General features: G+C 38.3%; 1 protein-coding gene across 3 annotated transcripts; it reads left to right on the forward strand.

Annotated features, from left to right (window-relative positions):
* The first annotated feature begins 1,363 nt into the window (after positions 1–1,363).
* On the forward strand, positions 1,364–14,862 carry MTX3 (metaxin 3). 3 transcript variants are annotated; one of them, XM_043966564.1, is made up of 9 exons: positions 1,364–1,478; positions 2,290–2,359; positions 2,870–2,946; positions 5,219–5,311; positions 5,767–5,949; positions 6,102–6,178; positions 6,839–6,996; positions 8,077–8,165; positions 11,373–14,862. In XM_043966564.1, exons 1-9 carry the CDS (start codon positions 1,398–1,400, stop codon positions 11,481–11,483), a joined length of 939 nt encoding a protein of 312 aa, XP_043822499.1. In that variant the 5' UTR covers positions 1,364–1,397; the 3' UTR covers positions 11,484–14,862. The 3 variants fall into 3 exon arrangements, with proteins under 3 accessions (XP_043822499.1, XP_043822516.1, XP_043822507.1); XM_043966581.1 differs by lacking the exon at positions 8,077–8,165; XM_043966572.1 differs by lacking the exon at positions 5,767–5,949.
* The last annotated feature ends 5,058 nt before the right edge of the window (positions 14,863–19,920 follow it).

Consider the following 19,920-nt stretch of genomic DNA (forward strand, 5'->3'; position numbering starts at 1 on the left):
CATGGATTTAGAGCTGGAAGGGACTTAGATTAGTCCAACCACCTCATTTTACAGATGAAGAAACTGAGGGCCAGAATAGTTAAGTGACTTTCCAATGTTACACAGACAATGTATATAATTCCATATTTACTTTCAGAAAATTATAGCACAATTAATTTTACATTCATATGGCATAATTCACTTACAGTACTACTGAAAGTAACATTTTGACATCAGAGATGTTTCAAGAGCTTTTTTTTCCAGTTCTTTTTTATGTAATAAACATTTTTATTCATAGTTTTGGATTCCAATTTTTATCCCTCCTTCCCCCTCCCTGAGGTGGCAAGTAATCAGATATGGGTTATACATGTATGATTATGCAAAGTATTACCATGTTCGTTACTTTGTACAAGAAAACTTGATTAAACAAAAAAAAATGAATGAAAGTAAAAAATAGCATACTTCAGTCTGTTCCATCAATATCAGTTCTTTCTTTGGAAGTAGATAATATGTTTCATCAATAGTCCTTTGGGATTGTTTTGGATAATTATATTGTTAAGAATAGTCAAGTCATTCATAGTTTTTCATCAAACAGTATTGTGGTCTCTGTGCAATGTTCTCTTGGTTCTGCTCAATAAGTCAAGTTCTGCTTTGCTCTTTTAATATGAAGTGCATCAGAAGGCTGGCCTGAATACAGAATGACCAGAATATTCGGATCCATTCTGGGACCAGTAGCATCAAAATATCCAACTCTCCTTATAACTTCTTTGAACTGGATGATAGCCTGAAAACTGTATTTCATTAATCCTGAGTCTCTCTGCCCCTTATTAGCTTTGTGCCAGTAGGCAGAGTTGAGAAGGGAGAGTGTTCCAGGCTTAGAGGACAGTCGGAGAAAATGCCTAGAGGGGACATATGAGTGTCTTGTTCTTGGAAGAGCCAACGTCACTAGATTGAAGGAGTAAGAAAACATTCATGGTTTTTTGATGGTCAGGTTTAATCTTCTTCATTGGTCAATCAATTAATAACAAATTAATAATAATAAAAGTGAGTGACTACTATGTGCCAGCTAATGGGCTAAGCACTGGGACTACAAAGAAGTAAGACAGTCCCGGCCCTCAGGAACAAGGAGACAAGCAAACAAATATACAGAAACCAAGTTATACAGGATAAGTAAGTTGTTCGTGGTATGGAACTCTAAAGTGACATCCTGTCTGATCATGACGCTCTGTTCTCCTTCAGCTTTGCCATTCACTGACTACACGGGTTGGAGCGGGGGTTTCCTCGGCTCTCTCCCCACGCCGGGGATTCCTTCCCAGACACTTGCACGCCATGTGGTGCTCTCCAGCTCTCACGTGCCGGAAACGGACAGGAGAGGGGGCGGGCACTTCCGGGGCGCCAGAGGTCGCGGCGGTGGCAAGATGGCGGCCCCCTTAGAGCTCAGGTGCTGGGGCGGCGGTTGGGGGCTCCCGTCTGTCCACAGCGAGTCCCTGGTGGTTCTGGTAAGGGGCCCGTCCCTCGGGGAGGGTGGGGTGAGGGGGGTTGCGGGTGCGGAGCCGCTGACGCGAAGCCAGGGCCCTGCCTGCCTCCGCTTTCCAACCCCGCCACCCCCGGGAGCTATCCGCCTCCTCCGCTGCGGGCCCGGGGGCGGGGGGGAGGGGCCGGAGTGTCAGGCGGGAGGCGGGGGTCCAGGCCCATGAGTCTGGGCTCGGCTCCTTCGGGAGCCTGGGCTCGAATCCCAGCTCTGCATCTTCTTGGCGCTGTGACCTTGGTCCAGTCATTGCCTGTCTCTGGGCTTCAGGTTCCTCGTCCCCTAGGTAAAAAGGGAGGGACTGGCCGGTGGGGAGGACACGCCCCCTCCTCCCCCTATGTAAAACTAGGGGAGTTATACTTAGTGACCCTCAGGGCCCTTCGGCAACTCTTAGAACTTGAGGGAAATGGGGTTTGGGGTTGCCCCGCCCCCACACTAGCTGTCAAAGTTGTGCCCCAAAGGTCAGCCCCGCACCCCAGGTCCTGCGAGCACGGGGTCGTCTGGGCAAAGCCGCCTAGAAGGAAATAAAGCCCCCCCCCCATCCCGTCCTGCACCCTCCTCCTCATCCTACCCAGCAACCTGTCCTGCCCCCCCCCCCAATCCAATTCTGCCCCCTACTCTCCTGTCCTGTCCCCTCCTCCGCTGCCTCGGGGAGTGCAGCGGGGCCGGCTCACATCTGCCCAGCTGGTCTCACAGAGAGGATGGTTTTGAAATTCTCCAGTGGTTTGGGTTAATGTGTCCGCACCTGGACTGAAATGTTTTACCGCACGCTCTATTTTCAGGCTTATGCCAAGTTTTCTGGTGCGCCCCTGAAAGTCAGTGTTATAGATAACACCTGGAGAGGTTCAAGAGGTAATAGTGGAACATTTTAAACCTTTTCTTCCGCCTTGATCTTCCAAGTATTTCAGGTTAGAGTGGTGACATTGTCATTGATGAACTTGACAAAGGGAGGAGAGTCTTTAAAAAAGAAGTCCTATGCATGTTGCTTTTAGCTCAGTGGAAGTTGTGTTTGGGGGAAATAAACATTTAAAATCTTTTCTTCTGCCTTGATCTCCCAAATATTTCAGGTTAAAGTGGTGTCATCGATGAACTTTACCAAGGGAAGAGTGTCCTTCTAAAAAAAAAAAGTCTTATGTATGTTGCTTTTAGCTCAGTGGAAGTTGTTTGGGATATTTCAGTTCTTGGTATAAGCCAAGTCAGGGTTCCAATATTTTCTTTTGCAAATTAAAAAATATATGTGCTTACTCATATTTTGTCCCTATAAATGTGAAACTGGGATAAATTTAAAGCATTGGTCAAGATAAGTGAAATGTTTTGTTGTATGTAAACTGTTCTTCAATTACTTATAGTTCTGATTTGTAGGAGATGTACCTATTTTGACATCAGAAGACAATATTGTATCTCAACCGGCAAAAATACTTAATTTTTTGAGAAAACAGGTGGGTGGTCACTTTATTACAAAAAGACTGTTACCCTGCTCATTTTGCTCAGTTTGAGTTTGCTATTTACTTTTCTTCCCCTGGTGCTTTTTATGGTTAAAAAATTTTTCTTAAAGAAAAATTATTTTCATTGGGTACATCTGCCCTTTACTAGTAATTTCCTAGTATATTTAAAGTATATCTCTAAATAGCAAATTATCAACCTTTAGAAACTATTCTTTATCATTATTTGACTTTGAAACACATGTACGCACACATATAATATACATGTTTTATACATATGCAATATATAGAATACATTTCACATATTTGTAATGTATCCATTTTATAGTTTTATACACTGAGTTTGCTTAGCATTTTATTGAATTTCTAAAACATATTAAAGAAAAGTTCTCACATTCACTGATACTAGACTTGGAGTGAGGAATACCTGGGTTCAGATCCCATCTCAGACACTTACTGGTTGTGACCTTGAGCAAGTCATCTAACTTCTAACTCAGTTCTCTGATTTATAAAATGAGGGCCTTAGACTAGGTGTCCTCTAAGGTCTCTTCTAGCTATAAATCTATGATCCTGTAAGTTCCAAGTTGGAAGAGGTCATTTAGTTCAACACTGAGTCTGATGCAGGAATACCCTCAGTAAGTGGTCATTTTTTTTCTTGAACTACTCCTGGGGTGGGGTACTCACTACCTCCTGAAGCAGACCATTGCATTTAAAAAAAAAATAGTTACCAGGAAATTTCTGTGTATATTGGGCTGAAATCTGACTGTTTGTAACTTCTACTTTCCACCTAATGGTCCTGGTTCTCCCTTAGACGATGCAAAATTGTCCAAGTCTTTATTTTTCCTTTCAGGTATTAAGGCAGCTATCATGTCTCCCCAATTTGTCTTTTTAACCATAAAATTAAGGTATGATTGATTGATAATTGCAATTAGGTATATAGTTATATCAATAGACTTAGTATTTTTTCCTTAAATGAGATGAGTGGTGTGGCATAGTGGATAAAGAGATGGCCTTTAGGGTCCAGGAAGACATGAATTCAATTCCTGCTTCTGACATATACTGGCTGTGTGACTCTGGGCAAATCATTTAACCTCTCAGTGCTCTCTAGGCAAGGGCTTCTTAGATGTTTTTCCACTCATGACCACTTTTTGTCTGAGAAATTGTTACACGACCTGGGGTATGTAGGTATATAAAATAGGTATACATAACTTTTTACTCTCACCAAATTTTTCATGACTCCCACATTTAGTTACGGGCCCCATATGGGGTCAAGACCCACAGTTTAAGAAGCTTTACTCTAGGCAACTCACTAAGACTATAAAGAGAAAGGAGTCTCTATATTAGTGAAATCTTAGAAGTCTCTTTGTTCTACACTAATCCATTAATCATGAAAGTACTTGAGTGCCTATCATGTTTATGGTATTATAATAAGCACACAACCAAATTGTTGTGCTTGGCAATCCCCAAACTTGCCCTACATTTCCCCAACAGCATGTGTATTTGCTTGAGTAGTCAAGTCCCCAGTGTTTGAAGCATACTTCTTCCTCCCCCCAATTTTTTTTCTTACCAAAAATTGAAATGCTTTTGAGATATAGACACTTTTGTTTTGGTGGATATTAATTAAATAAGTCTTACATTATGAAAGCTAGGGATAGTCATATATATAATTAGATAAATAAGAGATTGGGAGTCATTTCCTAATAGATATTTCTGTACCACAACAATTGCAGGCTGATTACCTGTGTCTTGCAGCTTCAGCAGAAAGGCCAGGGAATGGCTATGTGTCTCCTTGGTATGATTCTTTTATGTAAGAATGAATCATATTTATAGAGAGAAATGTGAACATTTTTTAAAAGCCCATTCAGAGGCACTTATTTTGTTCTAAAGTTAATATCTATAGTGATTTCTATACAATAACTGAAGTATAGTTCTGTTACTAGGCATAAAGAATGAAAGCCAGAGAACTTAATTTGAATTAAATGGAGATAGCTTTCTGATTTTGATTTAGAAGTATTACAGGAAAGATTTTTATATATTAGTTATATGCTAACTAGTTGTAGTATTAAATACTTTATCTGGTTGATTGCTTTAAAAAATCCATGGGAGTTGCTACTGTATACTAGTAACAACATTTTTATTTCTCTCCTGTGCTCTTTTAATAAGTGTTTGTCTTATGAATCATTGTGAGGGAGAGTAGGATTCCTAATTTGCTCTGATTTATTACCTTTGAGAAGGACCTTGACTGTCTCTGCGTTTTGTTTTTTAATAGAAATATAATGCTGATTATCAACTCTCTGCAAAACAAGGTGCAGATACACTTGCTTACATTGCTCTCCTTGAAGAGAAGCTTCTTCCTGCAGTGGTAAGAGGAGTCAACCAATATTATAATTTAATGGTCTAGGTGAAAACATAGTAATTGTCTTATAAGTTACATATTATTAAGCTTATGTTAGGAAGGGGGAAACCCCCATTTTAAAACAAATATATTTACTTAGAGTCCACAATGTGATAGATCCTCAATGCGTTCTTAACAAAGTTGGCTGTCATTATCTTTTAGGACCTTAGATGCATTATTTAAATATTATTAAAATATAGTGACATACAATGTTCATTTTGTAGGCAACAAATTGTACTGCCAGAAGACTGGATAGTAATTAACACTCCCTGGCATAGAATTAAATGAACTATAATAACAATAAATCTTATAATCGGTCTAGCATTCTGTTCGAGTGCCATTCGGCTCAGAGGTTTATGAAAAATTGTAACATTCTCTTTTTAAAAGAAGGATTCTTTTTCATTTGCCTTTCTTTCGTGGAGCTCCATACGTTCTGGGTGGAACATGACAATTACTTTACTGTGACAAAGCCATGGTTTGCCTCAAGGATCCCATTTCCATTGAGCTTGATTCTGCCTGGAAGAATGTCTAAAAGAGCGCTGAACAGGATCCTCCTTACTAAAGGGGAGCCTCCTCACTTCCACCTCAAAGAAGTAGAAGCCCAGGTACAGTCTGAATGAGTTAAGAAGGCACATACATCAGGAGAAGAGATGGGGGGATAGCAAAGAACAGCTTGTTACCTAAGGTTGCCTTGCTAAAGCATTGAAAGAGTGTAGGATGCTTTTTCTATTGTTGAGATGAAATTTCTCCCTATTAGATATATAGAGATGCCAAGGTGTGCCTAAATCTTCTATCAAACAGATTGGGAACATCTCAGTTTTTCTTTGGAGATACGTGAGTGACATTTCTTTTTAAAATACCACTTTAATAATGCATTTACAAGTGTAAAATTGGAGATTATTCACTGAACAAAACAAAGTTTTTTGTAAAAATGTTCCTCACTGTTTCTGTGTTAGCTTAAGGGCATTTCAGTATAAAACTTTTTTCCTCATTCTTTGTGTCAGTTGAAGATTTATCTGTTTTTTCCTAAGAAGCTGGTGTACAGAGTTCAAATCCAGCCTCAGACACTTGACACTTAGTAGCCATGTGACTCTGGGCAAGTCACTTAACCCTCATTGCCCCTGAAAAAAAAAAAAAAGAAGCTGGTGTACAAAGGATTGCTTTGTTAGCATACCATCTCTAATTTTGGGCTAACCCCCTTGTGACCACAAATGTATATTTGCATAATTTATGGACTCACTGAGTTTGTAAATAACCATAAGTTAGGTAATTGATTAAAGGATTGGTGGATACTTAATGAGTAAAAGCCTGTTTGACCTTCTATAATGAAATGGAAGGTCTATAATGAAATGGAAGGTACTTCTTGCTCCACAGCACTACCTGATACCACTTAGAATGAAGAGTCCTTTGGGTATAATTTCCTTTTTAACAGCATTCCAAATGAATCCTTTCCTATTTTGTGTAGTTTAAAAGTAATTTCTTAATTTCCTGTAGGCCTACTACCTTGGATGCCTATGTATTTGGTTTCCTTGCACCTCTTTACAAAGTACACTTTCCTAAGGTCCAGTTACAAGAGCACTTGAAACAACTCTCCAATCTGTGTCGCTTCTGTGATGAAATCCTGAGTTGTTACTTTAGGCTTAGCTTCACAGGTAAGTGATCTTTTGGCTTGGTCTATCTTTGTGTATAACTAAGGGAATTCTTTTCCCCCTATGAAGATCTAATAGAAACTTTTTGAAAACTACTATGATTGTATCATTTTAATGGAGATTTGCATTTTTTAAAAGACTTGTCTGCTCATTGTTTTATAGAACATCTAAAAAATGGCATTTTTCACACCCCACATTTTACTCGTGTATGTTGTTGATTCAACTGTAATCAAAGAAAAGAGATTTTGTTTTTTTAAGCTATTCTCACATTCTGTAAATTTCTTGTTTTTAAGATATTGAACCTTGTGAATAGATTCTCCTTTCTTATTCTAGACAACTAGAAAACCAATATATACTGAATATCTTCTAATGGGAGAGAGGCAGCTTTTTTCTGTAAAGGATATAGACAGTGCTTGCCTGTCACCCACAGCATTTGCTTGCTGCCCCCAGTCAGCATTGGATAGATTTAGGTGAGGGATACTGCATTGGTTATTATCTTACTCCCCAAATGATTGTGGCAGATTGGAAACAGTGATTTTGGTGAATTTGGTGGCTTGTGCTTGGAAGGCCTAGTATATTTGATGAACATGAGTAGAAAATATATCTGACACCTTACTTATCCTTATAAAAGCTATAAGCTATCCAGCAGAATGAATGTATATTATTGGTGGGGAAAAGAGGGTGATTTTGGAATAATTAAAGTAGCAAGTAATGCTACTACTGCTAATGAAGGAAGACCACGCAGACACTTTGATAAATGACCCAATCAGAATGAGTGGGGAAGCATCTGACAGTTTAAATTTCAGGGGAAAATGTTCACTCCTGCCTACCTTTCACTAATGACTCTAACTACAGCATGAAACTTCAGCTGAAATGGCCTAAATTGCCCCTCAGTTCCTCTATAATCCTTCTTTGATGCCACATTTGGAGTTTTCTGTTTGGAGCATGAATTAACTTTGCATTTAGGCACAAAATGCTTTTTTTCTTTGTTCTGGTGCTCATACAGCAAGTGGTCTAAATGGGCTTTGCAAATGGCTTTTCAAAATTTCTTGTCATTTTCTGATTTCTATCTTGGCTTTTTAGGCTTCTCTCCAGCGGGGCAAGATACAGTAGATGCAAATCTACAGAAACTCACCCAACTTGTAAATAAGGAATCCAACTTGATCGAAAAGGTCATGTTTGCTTTATCTCTGCTGTCTGATAATTCTCTTATTTCCACTTTTGCAGTTAATGTTGCAGTTTTGGTATACGTTAGCACAATATTTAGCAAATTACATCTACCATTATGGAGCCTTTGGGTAATAATTTTGAAAAGGGGGTTTCAATAATTATTTATTGACAACTGAATGCAATTTAGTGCGTTGAAGTAAGTAATAAACTAATAACTCTGAGGAAAGATGGCTAAATCATTGGTAATTCTGTTAATAATCTAGTGAAGCAGATCTAATAGCTGCTAGGTTGGAATCTCATTTCATGGTCAATTATTTGCATACTGGCAATGCTGGGTGTTTTGCAAAGCACACACCTGTATACTTTGCCTTTGTAATTAATGCTTCCCAAACTGAGGAATCCAGAAGAATAGCAAATAAAAGTAAACTAAACTCCTAATTCATTAGCTACCTCTCCCCTTTATTGAAGATTGACAGATATTGGACAGGAAAGTACTTGTTGCTTATTTCTTCTCATTAAGATAGCTTCATCACATCATATTCCTCCCTGTGCACAAAGCTCTTTTTCTCCCTCATCCTAACCTTTCCTAGACGAAACCAAGGGAAGATATCCCAAGTGTTCTCCAGTTTTCCAGTAGGACAAATATTTTGCCATTGTTTGGGGAGGGGTTATACATTTGAGAGAATGAAGATGGTGGGCACCCTCAGGGTAAGTTGAGTTGCAAGTCCTTCATAGAACAAAATTTGAAAATGATACTCTCAGGGGGGGCAGCTAGGTGGCACAGTGGATAAAACACCAGCCCTGGATTCAGGAGGACCTGAGTTCAAATCCGGCCTCAGACACTTGATACTTACTAGCTGTGTGACCTTGGGCAAGTCACTTAACCCTCATTTTCCCACAAAACAAAACACCAGAAAATGACACTCTCAGTATTGATGCCCTTTTGAGAACAAAGACTCTTCACCTTTGTTGTCCATGGACCCCTCTGGCTGTTTGGTGGAACAGGTGGATGCCTCTCACAATAAGGTTTTTAAATGCACAAAATACAATTCATAGGATTGCAAAGGAAACCCAATTGTATTGAAAGCTAGTTACCAACATAAAAAAAAAAGTCTTGGACCTCAGGTTAAGAACCCATATGTTAGAAAATTTTTTTCTTTTTAAATGAATATTCCTGAATTCATGTATAATGCTTTGTATCTTAGGCTCTCCTACTTCAAAACTTTTGCAGTTCTGTTAGCTCTTACCATTGTATGATGAATGATAAGAGTTGTCTCCATTTTATAGATGGAAGAAATAAAGACCTGTTTCTGAGGTCACATGTAAAGTAGGGTCATGTCTAATATTTATTCTGTTGCCTTACCCATCCATTATATTCAGAAATCATGGGGAAGTATTATTTTAAGTGTGTGACAATTATTAGAAAAGAGAACAAAATACAAAAATCAGGTGATTTACTAACTTTGATCCAGAGCCTTCTGTGACTTGAGATGTTAAGATATTAAAGATAATTCATGATCCCTTTAGATACTCAGCTGTTAAATTAGAATTGTCCCTAATACTCCCCATATGTGGCACTTAGGAGACAGAACTATGGTAAATTAGTGCTATGGAAGAAAACAGAGAAGTCTTTTTTTTTTTTTTTTTTTGGTGGGGCAATGGGGGTTAAGTGACTTGCCCAGGGTCACACAGCTAGTAAGTGTCAAGTGTCTGAGGCCGGATTTGAACTCAGGTACTCCTGAATCCAGGGTCGGTGCTTTATCCACTGCGCCACCTAAGCCGCCCCAAACAGAGAAGTCTTGATGTGAGGCCATCGTATAAGCCAGTGGTCTTACTGACCAGCATGTTAAAGGTTTCAACACCCAGACATCCTGATGGAGCTCACTCCGACTACCCCTTGACCCAACATCTGATTTGACTCTTCCCTTCCAGCACATACGCCTCTCCTCCCTTCCTATGGACAGATGTGGTGAATCATTCACCATGCATCTTTTGTAATACCATTGCCCAGATTATTGGCAGAAAAAGGTCAAAGGAGATTTATAAGATAATTCTTGTAAGGAAAAGATACAAATTAGTGCACAAATGATTAAAACAGCTTACCAACAAAACTTCTTTTAATTTAAAAAAAAATAGGTATTTAACCTATTTTACTAAAAGGCCTTTGTAACAAGGGTCACTGTACACAATTGTGTCATACCTTTGCATCTATAAAGATGAGGTGTAGATGCCTTTCTCTTCTTTAACTTGTGACTGGGTTATGGAGCTAGTGGATGTCTGTGAAGACCTTGAGCTCTGTTGGGAAATCAGCCCGTTAAGAGGGTAAAAAGATGCTGTTTGCATGAATTCTCTTGTCTGGATGACAACTGCTTTAGGAGCTGTTTTGAAACTGAGTCAAATGCCAAAGACTAAATAGCATCCTAAGTTCCCATGAAAGAGAAATCCTATCCCAAGTAGAATTAAGAAGTTGGGTACCGTCCCTAATCATGAGTCTTGGTTTGGGGATCCAGGAATCCAGCAGACTGCATGGATCTGAGAATTCACTAAACCGTCTTTCATCAAGCCAGGGGTCTTGTTTTTCTAAATTGCATGTCTCCTTTAGTACTTCACTCAGTGCTCTGCATATAGAAGGGACTTAATTGTACAGTTGTTAGATTAAGTTGATGCTAATTTGCTCTGGGAACAATGCGCTTTTCTCCACTTTAGAGTAAGTCATTTTATCCTGGGCCTTCCTTTATATTATAAGTCTGTGTCTCTAGGCTATCTTTGAGACCAATCCATTTTCGGAGAAAATCTTTATAGAATAAGTTGGGTCTGAAATGACTCTTCCCTGACATTTTTTGCCTCCTCTCTCTGGTGGGCTTCTGTGGGTCAGGTATCATTGCTACCTGCTAGTGCAGCTTGATAAAAACACTTGGCCTGGTTCCAATTCAAGTTCTATGGAATAGAAAGAATCAAAGGCATTACCTGTTATGTGTGTGTCCATTAATGAGTGAGTTCAATTAATGTGTCAGAGATGAGCCATTTGGCCTTTTTCAGCTATTTTGCCCTTTTAACTACAAATTGAGGGCTCTGTTAGAAGCCATGTGAACATACGGGCTCAAGAAACGCTACAAACAAGAGAGTTGGGGTGTGGAGACCACAACCTGCCCTAATGATGCTACAAACATGAGTTGGATGATCAGATGTGTCTTTTGTACTTTCTGCAGATGGATGACAATCTTCGCCAAAGCCCTCAGCTTCCTCCTCGGAAACTGCCGACTCTCAAATTAACTACAGCAGATGATGAAAGTAATTCATTTCAGCCCCTTTCACCCTGACAGCCATCATTTTCTGTGCATGTGCTTCAGCTGCCTTCAGATCATTTGAATGCCACAGTAATCTTACAAACCAGTGTGGTCAGGCAAAGGAAAGCTAGTGTAATAGGTACAAGGAAGACATTAAGACTATAAGTAGATCCTTTCCATGTTGCTTGTTGCTCTATTAAGAAGCTTGTAGTCCAGCCTGATCATGCGCTAAAATGCCATTAGGGTGAATTTTTAAAAAGAAAATATATTGTACTGTATGAAACCATCTTAACCGTGGCAAATTTTTGCCTTTGGTTCACACGTTGTCAATCAAAAGCTATAATTTTATTGTTCTCAGTGTGTACTCTTAATTTATTCAAGTGTATTAATTTACTCTTCAAATAATGTATGTAAAACTGTATAACTATTTGGCTAAGGCTTTTTCCTCTGTTAAGAAATCTGTGGTCTCCTTTAGTATTAGGAAAAGTGTAAAACTTTTATTATTAATGGAAAATCCTGTCTTTAAATATGCAGGAAAAATGTCCTTTTAATTAGGTTTTCATGAATCCAATCTTTTTGATTTGGGTACTGTATACACCAAATATAAATGATGGTTTCACGTTGTATTGCCTGACCTAGTGTCCTTCAGGATAATTTTATCACATGCTGATGTGTGTGTACCTTGTGGGCTAGCAAGGGCCCTGATTAGTGGAATGAGCAGTATGCTAGCTTTATACACCTATACTTTTGTCTTATCTCTACATCTGGTTGGGGCCTAATTTGAATTCCAAGAGACTTGAGTCTGTTGGTATTGAGATGCCATACCACCTCTAACTTTGCCAGGTTATTAATAATCGCTTGGGAGAAGCTCGGGGCTAGAGTAACGAGGGTACTGCATGTCAGACTCTGTAGCTATCCCATGCTTTGCTCTATCTAAACCATTATACACAAGAAGTGTATAGTGTACTTAAATCCTTTACAACAACCAACTTGGCTGTTTCTTAGACAGCGGTTGAAAAACCCAAAGGTATAGCTTAGAAAGCAGCTTTAGATAGTTTAAGAATCTATTTTATCATTATCGGTAACTAAAGTGCTTAAGGAATTCAGCCATGGAGGCCATTTTGTTTTCAAGTAGAAACTTGTGAATTCTCATGACTAACAAGCTTCTTTTATCTTAGAACTACACCTGGGGTTTTAAAAATATAGCAACATGTTTTTCGATCAGTGTCTTAAAGATTATTAACGGTGCTCAGCTCATCTGGTCCAGTTCTAATTCAGAGACCCATATGTCCAGAAACAGGTTTCATATCTAAGAGACCACTTCGTTCATTTCATGTTGATTTGAACTCAGCAGTTTCTTAAATCCGTCCTTCCTAAACTATTTAATTTATTCTGTCTTTAAGTAAATATTTATGTAAGAATCCATGGGTTCTTGTAAATATTCTATCTTGAATGTTTTAACTAAGATGAGAAATGCTGTTATCTTTAAAATTTCCTTTATTTCTTCAATTACTTTGGGAAAAGTATATTAACTAGTTTTCATGTTACTTTTTAAATGTTTGTTTCTGTTTCATTTATAAGTATAGGTTTAGCTATAACAGCAGGCAAATCTACATGAATGTTTTGAAAATCATGAACTTAGGAATTTAATGTTTGGGGAGCAAATGTGTAACAGAAACAGTGAGCAAATTTATGAATCACACTTTCTTATGCTTTGTTTAAAATGAACTATTTTAGCAAGATGGTCAGCTTTGCTTAAAGATTAAATGTTTATAAGTAAATGAAAATGTTTAAATTTCTACAAATATGTAGGATAATATTAGCAATGGCTTATATTTACATGGCTTTAGTGCTTACAACACACTTTACTTTCATCTCCTTTGATAGCATACTTTTTTATATTTCATAGGTGGGATCAGGCTCAGATACTACTTTTATGCTCTAAATCCATAAATATGATCTTTAACAAATTATTCACAGTAAACAAGTAAACATAAGTGTGATTCATTTGCTAATTGTTCTTTCTAGCTTTGAGAATGTCTATACCTTATAACATGTGTTAAACTGCTGTTCCAAAATCCTTTTGCTAAGAGCAGGACCTAATATTGACAAGCGAGGATTACTGTACTACAGTTGTATTTATACATATTTTTTTCTCTTCAATACATAACCTTTGGCTTTAAGGAACTTTTAGTTACTTCTTTTTGCTTATCTTTCTGTATGAATAAATTTTATCATTTGAAGCTAGACCTAGTAGAAAGTATTATAGGGATCACATACCAGAAGGAAAGGGACCAAAAATATGCCGATTAATAAACGCTTGTAATCAGTCTAAGTCAGTATATGTTTTAGACCAAATTTGAGTTTTGGAGAAGCTAGTCTAAGAACAAATACTGAAGGCTAATTTGAAGGAGGTGGGTTAGGGAAAATAAGATTCATGTGCTTGGGTCTTGTGACTATTAAGTGGCATAAGTTTGAGGCAAAAAAAAAGGTAGGGAGAAAGAAGTAGACAGACAATACCCAGAAAATGAAGCTCCAGTCCCTGCATGTGATATTTCTTATATTTCAGATTAATGGTAGGGCTATAGAAAGCATAATGTTTTCCTTATCTTGGAAAGCTGTTTCCTCCCCCTCCCCTTTCACAGCAGCAAATCAAATTTCAATGTAAATGTGTAAATGCAATTTGGTCACTTGGGGACTGAAAGTTGGTTATATCTAATGCCAAGTTTATGGCCTTTCAAGTTTGTAATTGTATTTCTGCCAAATATATATTATTGACAACCTACCAGAGGCATCTCAAGTTATCAAAGAAGAAAATGATCATTATGCAAAATCTATTGAATGAAATGGGATGACACCATTAAGGACTTTGCCCTAGGCAAATGCCATCAACATCATTTCAGTTCGTGTGCTTGATTCTAACTCCTGAAAAGGAGGTGACAGAACCAATGTGTTGTCAAGGACAGTCTGAAGAAGTCTATCATTTATATCCGCATTAGGAGATTGTTGTCTAGAGGCTGCTGCTTGAAGAAGAAAAAGTTTCCGGGTTTCCAGAACATAAAACTTGTATTATAGTAACAGGAGATGGGAAAATCTAGCTTGGCAGAATCAAGGAACTACAGTTTGTGTTAAACTAGGACCTCCCATTTTATCATGGAACTGTCTTCCAGATTGACTCTGTGGGCCCAAATTGGACCAGTAGACACAGTTATCCCAGACAAGTGACAGGTACTCATCTAATGAGTTGTAAAACAAGCTTCAGTCCTGAAGAAGTGGTAGATGGAAGAAGGGAATAAGGTGAACATGTGGTTTAATTTCTCTGCATTGATTTGGTATTTAGACCTTTAGATCATTAACTGTATTTAAAAATATGCTGGGAAAAAATTAAAAAAAAATTGGAAATTGGAAAATCCTGGATTGTGGAAGTTTTTGTGGATGTGAGTGTGTGAGAGATGAATAGTTTGTTTAAGCATTAATTTTTTCCTATAGGGCATTTCCCTCTCTCAGATTATTTCTATAGACCTATCCATAGTATCAGATAATCACAATTCCTGTACTCTGAAGGCAAGCAGCTCAGTACAATTCTTATAAGCAAAAGAAAAAATGTACCTGCTCTGAAGGAGGCACTGACATTTTAATGAGATAATAAAGGGGGTGAGGTATAGCTGGGGGGGGCAGTGGATAAAAGCACTGGCCCTGGATTCAGGAGGACCTGAGTTCAAATTCGACCCCAGAGATTACTTGACACTTACTAGCCGTGTGACCCTGGGCAAGTCACAACCCTCATTGCCCTGCAAAAAATAAAATAAACCCGGGGGGGGGGGGGGAGAGGGAGGAAGAAGGAGGAAACCAAGAAGTGGAAAAGAAGTGGAGAGACCTGAGTTCTAGCCCTGCCTATGCAATTTATTCTCTCTTTGACTGTGGGTAAGCCCCTTTCCCTCCTTGGACCTCAGTTTTCTCAGCTGCAAAAGGAAGCCCTAACCAGCTCCAAAATGCTATGATTTATGATTTCTTGTTGATGCAGGGCTTGATGGACAAGGTCCTGTTCTTGGGAAGGCTTGAAGAATTGAGATTTTTTTCTGCCTCCGGATAAATATATAATTTTTGCTACATACTTAAGAGCATTTTTTTATGGGCAGAAATGTAAAGGATGATAATACTGCTATAGTTTTTGGCTAGGTGGAAAACATCCTATTTAGGACTTGATATTAAGAAAACACTTCTGGGGCAGCTAGGTGGCACAGTGGTTAGAGTACCGGCCCTGAAGTCAGGAGTACCTGAGTTCAAATCTGGCCTCAGACACTTAACACTTACTAGCTATGTGACCCTGGGCAAGTCACTTAACCCCAATTGCCTCACTTAAAAAAAAAAGAAAAGAAAAGAAAACACTTCTTTTATTAAAGAAATAGGGAAGGACTCATGTACCAAATTCTTTATAGTAGCTCTTTTTGCTGAGGCAAAGAACTGGAAACTGGTGGGGTATCAATAAATTGGGCATTGCTGAACAAGTGGTATAAGTGTGTACTATTGGGCTTCAAAAAATAGTGAAGGGAATGGCAAATCATTCCAATATCTTTTATGAATGTTGAAAACATTCTTTACATGTAGCTGGAAAAAAAACCCTTAAGATTTTTTTTAAAAGTGATGAAGGGGACAATTTCAGAGAAACCTGTTTAAACATGTATGAACTGAGAGTGAAATAAACAGAACTCATGAGCATCATTTATACAATAACAATGTTTTTTGAAAAATTTTTGGAATTGATTTTGTATTTTATTTTTCTCCAATTACACATAAAAACAATTTTTAGGGGGCAGCTAGGTGGTACAGTGGATAAAGCACTGACTCTGGATTCAGGAGGACCTGAGTTCGAATGTGGCCTCAGACACTTGACACTTACTAGCTGTGCGACTCTGGCCAAATCACTTAACCCTCATTGCCCTGCAAAAACAAACAAACAAACCCCCCCCCCCAAACAATTTTTAACATTTGGGTTTTTCTATTTAGTATTATTTTCCCCGATGATATGTAAAAACAATTCTTTAACATTCATTGGGGGGGGGGGGAAGGCAATTGGGGTTAAATGACTTGCCCAAGGTCACACAGCTAGTTAAGTGTCAAGTGTCTGAGGCCGGATTTGAACTCAGGTCCTCCTGAATCCAGGGCCGGTGCTCTATCCACTGCACCACCTAGCTGCCCCTAACATTCATTTTTAAAACTTTGACTTCCAAATTCTGTCCCTCCCTCCCCTGCCCTCCCCGTCTTAGAGAAGGCAAGCCATTTGATATAGGTTATACATGTGTAGTCATGCAAAATATTTCCATATAAGTCATATTCTGAAAGAAAACAGACAAAAAACCCTCAAGAAAAATAAAGTTAAAAAAAATGTAGGGGCAGCTAGGTGGCACAGTGGATAGAGCACTGGCCCTGGATTCAGGAGGACCTGAGTTCAAATCCAGCCTCAGACACTTAACACTTACTATCTGTGTGACCCTGGGCAAGTCACTTAACCTCAATTGCCCCGAAAAAAAAAAGTATACTTCAATCTGTATTCAGATCCTATCAGTTCTTTCTCTGGGGACGGAAAATATTTTTCATCCTAAATCCTTCAGAGTTGTCTTGGATCATTGTATTACTGCGAATACCTAAGTCATTCACAGCTGGTCATCTTACAATATTGCTGTTACTTTGTACACAGTACATTTCACTTTGCATCAGCTCATGTAAGTCTTTCCAGGTTTTCCTGAGAGCATCCTGCTCATTATTTCTTGTAGCACAGTGATACTCCATCATAATCACATGCCACAGTTTGTTCATCCATTTCCCAATTGATGGGCATCCCCTCAACTTCCAATTCCTTACCACCTTTTAAAAGAGCTGCTATAAATTTTTTTTTTAACCTATAGGCCCTTTTCCTTTTTGGTTCTTTTATTTCTTTGGATACAGACCTAGGAGTGATATTGCTAGGTCAAAGGATATACATGGTTTTATAGCCCTTTGGGCATATTTCCAGACTGCTCTACAGAATGGTTGAATCACAACCATTTGAGTATACAACTTCATCAACAGTGCATTAATATCTCATTTTCCCCACATCTCCCCCAATATTTGAATGACAAAAATATAGTAAAGACAACCTTGAAAGACTTGAGATCTCTGTTTATTGCAGTGACCAACTGATATAAAAAATCATCATGACATTTTCCCCTTAAGGGAGGAAGTACCTTATTGTATAATAATACAATTATTATTATTATTATTATTATTATTATTATTATTATTATTATACTCATGGAAAAATACAAACAATAACAATTTAAAAGGTTGATACAGCTGTATTCCCCAAATAATATTTTTTTCTACTACCAGTTTGTTATTCTCCCTGATAACAACCCCTCCCAATAATATTCTATTGCTAGCTTATTTTTCTGCCTGATAACAACCCCTCCCCCAATGATATTTTGCCCTGATTCCTGATAGACAATTTGGCCAGCCCCAAAGAGGCCATCCAAAATCATAGAATAAGAACCTCATTTTCAGAAGAGCATTATGGAGCACCCCTTACCTCCAGCAGGAGCACACCCCCTACTAGAGAATCCACTTTCTGTTCCGCATCTCTGCACTCTTCCATGCAGCTCTGCCCTTATATAAGTTATACCTCTGTTGGTACATATGCCTGATTTGTATGTCAGCTTCTCTTTTCCTCTTTTTCCTTCCTCTTTGCCACTGCTTGCAATAAAGCTTTGCATTGAACTGACTCCTGTTGTTTTACATGTTCTCAGCATCTGAATTCATTAAGGGGTGGTTTTCCCCTGTGTTTCTGACTGGTCCACAGGCTTTTCCTTAGACATAAATTGATTACCCAGACAAGGACTTAACCTGTTGACAGCTGCATGTACACTTAGGGTGTATGACACTGTGAACCCAATTGTAGAAAGCAAGGGTCAAGAGGGGAACCCAAGTGGGACTCCTTTATGCTAGAGGACTGTCTCAAAACACCAATCATAATTCTATTTATTTATTTGTTTGTTTATTTATTTGGAGGGCAAAGAGGGTTAAGTGACTTGCAAAGGGTCTCACAGCTAGTAAGTGTCAAGTGTCTGAGGCTGGATTTGAACTCAGGTCCTCCTGAATCCAGGGTCAGTGCTTTATCCACTGCGCCACTTAGCTGCCCCAAGCCAACCATAATTCTAGATGACTCATGATGAAATATACTAACTGCCTCTTGATGGAGAGGCAATGAACTCGGGATACAGATACAGATATGTGCATATAGAAGGCTTATAACTGGATCAGGACAGCTATCTTTCATAAATTAATTTTTATTCTTAATTGGATGTGAATATTTCTAAGTACAGACGTATTTCTTTCGCATATTTCAGAAGATAGTTATGTAAAAGCAGGAAAAAGTAAGGAGTCAGAAAATATATTGTAAAAAGCCTTGGGTCCATGGAATAGAAAGGTTATGCTTTAGAGAATCCAGATTTGCACCATTTTAATCATCTTAATAGTGTGTGTGCAAACCACTTTGTTTTTGTAAACCAACAAGGGTAAACAAAGTATAGCAATGGGATAGTGAGTTGATGAAATTAAATAGGGGGGATTAGGCTTGCATCTCTCATTTTATTGTTCTTTACTTTATTGCACTTTGCCAATATTATGTTGTGGTTTTGTAGTTGTTTTACAAATTGAAGGTTTGTGGCCACCCTGTGATGAGCAGAGTTACTGGAGCATCTTTTTTAAATTTTAATGCAGATAATTGTACATGTATAACCTATATCTGATTCCTTACTGCCTCAGGGAGGGGGCAAGGGAGGGACGGAAGGAGGGATAAAATTTGGAACTCAAAACTTTAAATAAAAATGTTTGTTATTTGAAAAAAATGCAGAGACGTGAATTGTATCTTTCAACTAGTGATTTGCTTGGTGCTAAGGTCGGGAAGACATGAGATTATCCAAGAGTATTCAAATTGTCTTCTTGATTGGATGGTTCATTATTACACTTAGTGCAGACTGTGGGAAAGGAGGCCCACTGGCACCAAACAGGAATTTGGGAAAAAGACCAGAAAATGTCACCTTTAGAAATTGAAACTAAGAATCACCATAGCCAAGAATAGAAGTCATTTGCCCCCAAACAGTGGTTTATAAATAAATTATGGATAAAACTGGTGTGTCTCCCAATTGTGCTTAAGAGACCAGGCTATCTACAGAAACTTTAAGTTTGGTTTTCTTTCTTTGTTTTCTTTGGGTTTTTTTTCCCCTTACCGAAGGTAAAAGATGGAAATATTACTGGTTTTGTGGAGGAAGACTTAGGTTCAAATCCAGATTTAGTATCTGTGTGACCTTGGACCTATGCATGCCTTTCTTTCCCCTTTGGTTTCATCTCTGAAAGCAAGAGATTGGCATTTTATGATTTTAGATTCATTCCAAAGATAAATCCTGTAATTCTATGAAAAAAAACATAAAATTAG

The sequence above is a fragment of the Dromiciops gliroides genome, chromosome 1 (genome assembly GCF_019393635.1).
Source record: "Dromiciops gliroides isolate mDroGli1 chromosome 1, mDroGli1.pri, whole genome shotgun sequence".
Taxonomy (NCBI): Eukaryota; Metazoa; Chordata; class Mammalia; order Microbiotheria; family Microbiotheriidae; genus Dromiciops; species Dromiciops gliroides.

Bases quoted from the DNA above. Each gene is read 5' to 3' on its own strand.
- MTX3 (XM_043966564.1), top strand. From the start codon at position 1,398: ATGGCGGCCCCCTTAGAGCTCAGGTGCTGGGGCGGCGGTTGGGGGCTC. The intron at 1,479-2,289 runs GTAAGGGGCCCG...CTCTATTTTCAG, and splicing joins GCGAGTCCCTGGTGGTTCTG to GCTTATGCCAAGTTTTCTGG. The intron at 8,166-11,372 runs GTCATGTTTGCT...TACTTTCTGCAG, and splicing joins AATCCAACTTGATCGAAAAG to ATGGATGACAATCTTCGCCA.